The 9305-nt window shown below is 42.7% G+C and overlaps 1 protein-coding gene across 1 annotated transcript; it reads left to right on the top strand.

Moving 5' to 3' along the window:
- The first annotated feature begins 290 nt into the window (after positions 1-290).
- On the top strand, positions 291-3181 carry LOC130089449 (uncharacterized protein K02A2.6-like). Its single transcript, XM_056256752.1, has one exon. It carries the CDS (start codon positions 323-325, stop codon positions 3044-3046), a length of 2724 nt encoding a protein of 907 aa, XP_056112727.1. The 5' UTR covers positions 291-322; the 3' UTR covers positions 3047-3181.
- The last annotated feature ends 6124 nt before the right edge of the window (positions 3182-9305 follow it).

The raw sequence follows: 9305 nt of genomic DNA, 5'->3' as shown, positions 1-9305 counted from the left end.
CGCAGCAGTGTCATTGATTTCAACAGAGACTTATGATCGAATATTGAAACACCTGCCCCTATGCTCAACGGACATTGTTCTTCGGACATACACTGGGCAAGCTTTGCGTCCTGAAGGGGTAATTGATGTGCATGTGAAAATGGGCAAGCAGACAGCTGTTCTTCCATTGTATGTCGTGCAGGGGGACTATCCACCACTCTATGGCAGAGAGTGGTTGCGTCAGATCAAACTGAACTGGAAAGAAATAAAAACAGTCAAATTGAAGACATTAGAAGCTGTGCTGCAGAAACATGCTGCTATTTTCTCTAAACAGTTGGGAGAAATGAAGAACATCAAAGCTAAAATAACATTGAAACCTGGATACAAACCCAAGTTTTGCCAGCCCAGAGTCGTTCCGTATGCTCTTCGTCCGAAAGTCGAAGCGGAGCTGAACCGTCTCACTGAAATTGGAGTATTGACACCGGTACAGTACAGCGAATGGGCCACTCCAATAGTCCCTGTTGTAAAGAGAAACGGAGATGTGCGCATCTGTGGTGACTTTAAGGTGACGGTAAACCCTGTCTTACACATTGAACACTATCCATTACCGCGCATTGAGGACCTGTTCGCTTCATTAGCGGGAGGACAATGTTTCAGCAAATTGGACTTGTCACATGCTTACCTTCAAATGTGGGTCGAGGAGGAGTCCAGGAAGTTCCTCACAATTTCCACACAGAAAGGGCTATTCCAGTACAATCGCCTTCCGTTCGGGATCGCTTCGGCGCCAGCCATATTCCAGAGAGCTATGGATCAAATATTACAAGGTCTGCCTAATGTCCATTGTTACCTGGATGACATTCTGGTTACCGGGCGGACTGAAGCTGAACACCTGGAAAACCTGGATGCAGTCCTTGGACGACTGGAGCAGTTCGGCTTGCATGCTGAAAAAGGGAAATGTGACTTCTTCAAGGACTCACTGGAATACCTGGGTCACATAATTGATGCGGAAGGTTTGCACAAGTCACCTAAAAAAGTAAGTGCAATTGTCAATGCGCCAATTCCATCAAACATCACACAGCTGAGATCATTTCTCGGCCTGTTAAACTATTACGGGAGATTCATACCCAATCTGGCAAACATAGCGAATCCTCTGAACGCCCTGCTGTGTAAAGGGAAACGTTGGCAGTGGTCTGCAGAGTGTGATGCTGCATTCAAAAAGGCAAAAGAACAACTGGTGTCACAAAATGTCTTGACACACTATGACCCTCAGAACGCCATTCGGCTTGCATGCGACGCATCACCTTATGGCATTGGTGCCGTCATTTCCCACATGCTACCCAGCGGTGAAGAAAAGCCAATAGCCTTCGCATCTCGCACACTTAGCAAGGCAGAACAGAATTATGCACAGATTGAGCGCGAGGCTCTGGCCATAGTGTTTGGGGTCAGAAAATTCCACCAGTATCTCTACGGACGGAAATTCACGCTTTTCACAGATCACCGCCCCCTTACTACGATCTTTGGGCCGCAAAAAGGAATTCCGTCTATGGCGGCAGCGCGGATGCAAAGGTGGGCATTACTTTTGTCTGCGCACAACTATACAATTGAGTACAAAAGAGCTGAGCATCATGCAAATGCTGATGGTCTTTCCCGTCTGCCGTTACAAGTGGAGCACAGTGAGAAAAAGGATGCCGTAGAGCTGTTTTACCTCGGACAGATGGAGAAACTCCCTGTCAGTGCCACTGATATCCGACGTGAGATTATGAGTGATCCAGCCTTGTCTACAGTCGTCGAAATGGTCATAAAAGGGACTCAAGCTGTCAACCTGACTGGTAATGATGAAGTCTCACCTTTTATCTCCAGACGCAATGAGCTGTCCGTCCAACACGGGTGCTTAATGCGAGGCATGAGAGTTGTTGTTCCCCTTAAGCTGCGGAAAAGAGTACTGGAGGAACTGCACACTGGTCATCCAGGAATTGTCCGGATGAAAGCCATTGCTCGCAGTTATGTGTGGTGGCCTGGGATTGATGCTGACATTGAACTGTGTGTAAAAATGTGTCAGTCATGTCAACAAATACAGAAAATGCCATTCCAAGCACCCCTCCACCCATGGGAGTGGCCAAGCAAACCATGGGAGCGCATACATGTAGATTTTGCTGGGCCATGTGAAGGTCACATGTACCTAGTCGTGGTTGACGCACATTCGAAGTGGCCTGAGGTGCAGTTGATGACATCAACAACTGCAGAAAGAACAATTGAAGTTTTGCGGAATCTCTTCAGCCATTATGGTCTGCCTGAAGTCCTGGTGAGTGATAATGGACCACAATTTGTCTCTCAGGAGTTTGTGACTTTCCTGAAGGCCAACCATGTGAAACATATCCGTTCCGCCCCATATCATCCAGCAACCAATGGGCAGGCTGAAAGGTTTGTTCAGTCACTAAAACAAGCACTGAAGACGTCTAAGGGCTCTTCTACTCTTCAGAGACGGCTGGAAACATTCTTGCTGACGTACCGCAACACACCACACCCGACGACAAGAGAGTCCCCTTCCTTGTTGTTTTTGGGACGACAACTGCGCACACGTTTGGATGCCTTGAAACCCAGTGTGACAGCTGCCGTGCGACTCTCACAGACCTCCCAGGTCCTCCGCAGAGCTGGCCGTTCGAAGCCCAGACAGTTTGGAGTCGGTGATGCTGTGCTGGCTCGTGATTACAGAGGGAGAGAAAGATGGACATCAGGTGTGGTGACGGCTCAAAGTGGTCCAGTATCTTATACTGTGGATGTAGGAGCTTCTGAGGAATGGCGACGCCATGCTGATCAACTCTTGTCCATTCCGAAGCAAACAGCTGAAACTCAGGTGACACAACCACCTGACATCAGTGATGTGTCTGTTCCTGTACAGACCTCTGTAGATGACACTTCTTCGGTACCACCAACAAGGGAACAAGATGTTAACAGTGACACATCAGTAGAGCCTCAGATAAACCATGGCAAACTCAACATTCCATCAGTGCAGGTCAGACGTTATCCAGCCAGAGTGATTAAACCGCCCAACCGTCTGACATTATAGAGCCATGAGACATCCCTGCTGGGATGAACTGTAATTAGTTATGTTAGTGAGCCTGTTCTGACATGGGGCAGAATAATCCCCGAACTGGCTCGAGGCAAGAGGCAGTCTACCCTCTACCTCTAGAAAAAATAAAATAAAAAAATGCATAATTTTTGTGTAACTGAGAAAGCATTGTTTTCTTTGTTTCTTGATTAAGAGGGGAGGAAATGTTATGTATGTAATACTGCTATTCCCCCATTGTGCCTGTAGGTGGCACTGCCACTTGTAATTATTAGTTGTGTTCCTTAATAATAAATTCAGAAGAAGTAAAGTATCCCTGAATGTTGGCTGTGTTCTTTGAACGTGGTTTGCCATAAGTGTTTTATACATGTTATGTCAGTGGAAAACATAACAGCGTTCCTACCTAGTATTTATCTGAGAACAGCACCAATCTCACAGACCCTCGTGTAAACAAGCGACGGTTGTAGCCAATAGCTCCCTCAATCCTAACTTACACGCATAACTTACAAGTAAAACCCTCTACCTCGAGTGATAGTTTTAGCACCGCCTAAAAACGTAGACACGTTAGAGCGTAAAAGTGTAACCTTAAACCAAAGACTATAGATTTTGCGTGATTTGAACTGAGTGATTTGAACACGAGTAATGAGAGTCAGGCTACGTTTACACATAGCCGGGTATTTACAGAAACAAATTTTTCCCCTCTCCGTTTTCAAAAATAACATCGTGCACACACCCGCATAAATACGCCATCGAGCGCCATCATAACTATGCCAAACCTATGGGCGACAGTGTAGGGAGAAGGATAAAGCCATGCAAGCCAATCAAAATCCTCAGAATCGTCAAGAGAGAACCTAAAACCCCGTTTCCCCCAGTTTACACGGCAACACATAACCGGCGTTTTCAGAAATCTCCACTTTGCCCGGAGTTTTTAGAAATAATCGTTTTCTGTGATAAAAACGGCGTTTTCGTGTAAATGAGAGGGCAAAACGCAGAGAAATATCTGCGTTTTCCCATCGTGTAAACGGGGCCTCAAAGCTCTTTGAGGCTTTGAATCAAAGGAGCCAACTGTGTCACAAATGATTCTTTGTTTGAAGCGCCCTCGCTGGCGACCCCTGCTGGTCAAAACAGTGTAAGTGTAGCAGAAATCAACGGAACACCTTTTACAAACCAATCGCAAAGGTTTTATCAAAAGGTGTAATCAGGTAATGGCAATCCGCGAGCTACCTAATGTCGTTTAATATGAGGTGTCTTTCAAGGCACAATATCTTAGTAAACTGTAGGGCTCGTTTTATGAAAGCTAGAAATGTTTTGTTCTAAAAACGTTCTGGGAACATTACCATGAAGTTCTAATAATGTTTTCAGCGGGTAGTTTTATTTTGGTTCCCAGAATGTTTTCCTAAAAGGAACACAGCAAAAACTCCAGTGATGAAAGTTAATGAGATAATTAAGTGATTAATTGAGTGATGATTGAACATCCAAAGAAGGAGAAAATCTAAAATTGTAAGCCACCGTTATGGCGATCATTGTTTGCTTTAGTTGGGCTCTTGACCCTTAGATTAATAACTTTAGATATTGTTGGCTGTTGTTTCTGAGTTATAACTGCCAGATGAACAAAGAAAAAAAGTGATCTAATGATTTTGGTTATATTATGACAATCATCATTTGATCTTTATGTTTGTGATTTATGCTGTTGGTTACAGCATAACTGTGATTCTGCATACATATCCAGAATTTTATATATGAATATAATATTAAGGATTTCTTTAAAGTTGTTTAAAAAAAAAAACTTTCTATTAGGCACACACAGACATCAAGATTGAGTCAATTCATCTCAACAACGGTGACGAGCAGATTATTCAATTAGGAAAAGTAAATTACATAGACAATTCAGATCATAATTTATTCATACCGCAATGCATGATGGGAGCCATTAATGAGTTGTGATTGGTGGCAGCCACTGCAACATGCATTGTTATTGTCACCATTCTTGAGATTCACAGGCTGATTATTGACGTCTGTGTTTCTAAATAAATTCATATAGAAGTGTTTTGATCAGAACAATGATTATTAAATATTTTGGATTAAAAGAAAAATACTGATAACCGTATGCTGTAGAATCACAAAGCTGTTAATAACAAGTTAAACCAAACTATCTCAATAAGTTTCATTTTTCAGATCACAGCATGATTATGCCAAAACATAACCAACACTATCAGATCACACTTTTATTTGTTCATTTGACTGTTATAAACCAATAACAGCAGACAAACAAAATTTAAAGAAGAGTCAAGAGTCAAGAGTCCAACTAAAGCAAACACTGATCGCCATAACGGTGGCTTACAATTTGTGATTTTCTCCTTCAGTGATTCTGCTTGTTATCATCAGGTGTCTTCAATAATGCTCAATCATCACTAAATTAATCACTTAATTATCTCATTAACTTTAACACTCTTCAGTGTTCATTTAACACTCATATTTGAACACTTTAACTCTTTGAGTGTGGAGTCAAATAAACTCCCAGGAGAGTTAATTTAACACAGGAGTTTTTGCTGTGTAGGATAAAATTCTTGCTTTAACATGTCACATTACAAGAACATTTTATAAAATACACTCCGTCATCTCGGGCCTCAATGATATCCTCAAAACATTTTGCGAACGTTGATTTGATAATGTTCCTCCTTTGTTATTATGGAACATTGTATAATCTTTTATCTCAACAACTTTCCCAAAACATCCTCATAATGTTACAGTTAAAACGTTATATCTTAGCCTATATACATTTAACCTTATAGAAACATTATTTGAAATGAGAAAACATCCTTAAAACATTATTTGAACATTTCTTTAAAACATTAACCAAATAGCGAATGTTAGCCAATGTTCTGAGAATGTTCCCTGCTAGCTGGGTCAGACCCTTTGTCAAATGCGTCATTAAATGTGTACGAATCTATAAAGTAATACGAGATCACATAGAGACCAGATACACACTGGTTCACGAACCGTTGAAATTTAAAACAATTTCGAAACAGCTATGACGTGTAACGAAGCCAAGTTTAATAAAATCACGTGACCTTAGCAGTGATACACACTCCGAATGATTTGAGACGAATGATTCACCCTGGTGTCAGAGCTTCACGAAGCACGTCTCATAAGAGGGTTAAACCACTCTCTTCTCTCTCTCTTTCTCTCTCTCGACCCCTTCCTCTTGGTTTCACTTTCAGATTGAAACCCAGATACTTTGGTTGTCATTTGTGTTTCTTTTATTTCGACCTAAACCTACCCCTATCGTATTCTGTGTCTTCACACCTGTTGAGCCTGAATATTCCTATTCGGTTAAGTTGAATTTACTTAAATTTGGAATTTAATTAAATCAATTTACTTATCCAAGTTCCCCTCTAGTTACCAGAGCTATGAGAACACTTGATGTTTACTTTTATTTTATTTCAATTTATTTATTTACTTTTGTTTCAGCCTGAATTCTTATATTCAGCTAAATAAAGCTTAACTAAATTTGAAATGTAATTAAATTACTCGATACGCTTCCCTTTCCTTTAGTTTTCTTAGAGCTATAAGGACGTTCTAACTTTACCTTTACCTTATGTTAGATCACTAGTCACTATCCTCATCTTCTCTCTCTCTACAGGATTACAATATCTAGCGACTGTTGTTTCCTTAGCGAGTTACACAGGTCATTAATATCCTACTTCCTTTTTGTGTTTTACCCCTCCTCACTCCTTAGCACCAAGCTAAGTACATGAAGTACGGCTAACGCAAATGCACAGTAGGTCACAGACAGAACTGGAAACACTTCCCGTTGTTTCTTCTTCTGTTGACCTTGATGGCTGATGTGTCCCTGCTAGTTTAGTCTAAACAGCAGCTTACCCATAAGTGACACCGTTTTACCTATGTCTCCTAGCTAAACTTAAATAGGTAAAACACTCCTTTCTTCCTCTTCCTTTCTGGTTTCATACTTTCTCTTATTTTTGGTTTTACTCTATTTGTTACTCTCGAAGTAAACATCTGAAAAGAACCAACAGCATTTTTGAGTAATAGGTTATGACATGTAAGAGCCCAGTCATCAGTCGACGCTGCCTAAAGCACGTCAACTAAGATACTCAAAACCTTTTGTTGTGTGTGTGCTCACCAACACTAAATTTTAGCTGCTCCACATAGCCGTTCTCCCACACAGATAGCTCACCACCTCTGTAGAAACTTGCATTTGCTTTTGCCATTTCTCTCTCGCGTTCCCACAAGTGTGCCAGTATGCCTCAGACATCCAGCCCTGCCACCCACCGGGACCACCAGGAGACCCGGCAGAGCAGTGTCATGGACATCCTTCAGCCGGAAGCAGGCAACGACCTGCCACGGCAGAGAAAGGAACAGTTAGACGACACGAAAGTGGACATCTGACACCCAGTCTGAGCCACCAAGAGCTGACCAGCATCATCTTCTCCTTGGCCACGCTCCCACAGGCCTCAAACAGGAGGTAAATGAACTAACGCTGCCAGCCACAGAATTCCACAGAGAACGAACCTTGCTCAGCGAGAGAAGACACAGGACAGAGGCAAAGACCATGACAGAGCGGAGCAACTGAAAGAGATCACCAGTCTTCAGGCGGCTGACAGCTGCTGAGCACCCGCCAACAACCGGGTAAAGAACTGTTTCACTTAAAGAACTTAAAACTGGTTGAACTCAAAGAGAGATGCTAAAGCCATCAACGTGCAGCTGAAGTCCGAACACTGACTTAGCAATACTGTAACATTATGGACGAACTCCATGCAGTCCAAAGAAAACTGCAGCAGTCCAACCAACTGCAAATGGACCACACAAGAAAGATGTACCCTGCTGACCTTCACATCAGCAGCGTAAGCTTCCCCAGCCCTGCACAAAGGGGGGAGGAGCCAAAGCCCTCGGCTTAACCCTTCACCAGCCAGTGCCCTGAGAGCCCCTGCAGCTGCAGGAGGAAAAGGTAACTCAGACAAACCCTGAAACGGCACATGAAGTGACACTCAACGATCTCAAGCGAATGGTCAGAAACATCCCTGCCTTCACACCAGAGCTTGCAGGAGACCACACGTCCCTGCCAATCTACGAGACATTGATTTTCACCTGCAGTCTTCGACCGGTGTGACACACCAAGACAGACTCCATCTGCTCTGGACACATCCAGTCCAGCTGGGCCCTGCCCAGACACCAGGCAGGACAGACCTAGAAGTGCCTGTGCTACCACCACAGACTCCGAACGAGCTTTCTGTGGAGCTTACAACGAACCTGTGACGGAGGAGGACACCAGCTTCAAGAAACTTCTCCTCCAAAACCAGTTAGTCACCATATTTTTGCCTGCCCCCACGCAATGCCCACTCAACGATGCGTGACCTGATGCAGAAGGCCTTTAACACAGAAGGCCTCAGAAAGGGTTCCTAAGACCCCATTGACTCTGAACTGCAAAACCAGAAGGCACACAGCATGACCAGAGTGCAAGACTCTGCTAAAAGGTCCCTGGTCAGCATAGGACATAAAACTTTTAAAGTAGAGGAAAATGTGTGCTCAAAAAGAAGCAAGACTCTGCATTAGTAAAAATAGAATTTTACTGATTTGAATAAAATCTTGAATGGACGTGTAAGCCTCACGTGCCAACAGACTCTGCACTGCTTTTTGAAACACAACGACATTGTGACACCCGCTGGTTGAAATATGCACTGCTGCACATTAGTTTCCATGACAATGACTTGTTACAGGAAATACTAACTTCTTATACGCATTTAGGTCACTAGTTGCTTGCTTGTTTGGATGGGGATAAAGTGATCGCTTGAATTGACATCTCTACTGTAATTGAAAGAGTCTTAACACATTTTAGCATACATTCAAATGGTATCAGTATAAGTTGAATATGATTTTAGCGAAGAAACCCTAATTTCAGTGTTAAAGCGTAAGTCTGTTTTGACGAAGGAATCTCAGCTCAGCGGCACGTAAACTGTACCAGAAGTGATTATTCTGCTTTGGTTAAAGAAATTCCAATTGCAGTATTGCTTAAACCTGTTCCTGATGAAAAAAAAAAATCTCAGTTCAGGGTAAAATAAATGTAGATTTGGGCCCCCCTTTCTACACTGTAAAAGCCCTACACATTATAGTTAGATTAATGTCATTCATCTAAGCTTTATCTGTGCATCTAAAACGCTGAAAAGTCAGTATTTATGCATGAGATGGACGTAACCATGTATGCTTAGACAGGTTTTGACTTACAGCTAATCTACTCCTT

Source organism: Rhinichthys klamathensis, unplaced genomic scaffold (genome assembly GCF_029890125.1).
Source record: "Rhinichthys klamathensis goyatoka isolate OS25496 unplaced genomic scaffold, OSU_Roscu_1.1 h1tg000133l_1, whole genome shotgun sequence".
Classification (NCBI taxonomy): domain Eukaryota; kingdom Metazoa; phylum Chordata; class Actinopteri; order Cypriniformes; family Leuciscidae; genus Rhinichthys; species Rhinichthys klamathensis.
This window is presented reverse-complemented; position numbering and strand designations above follow the sequence as displayed.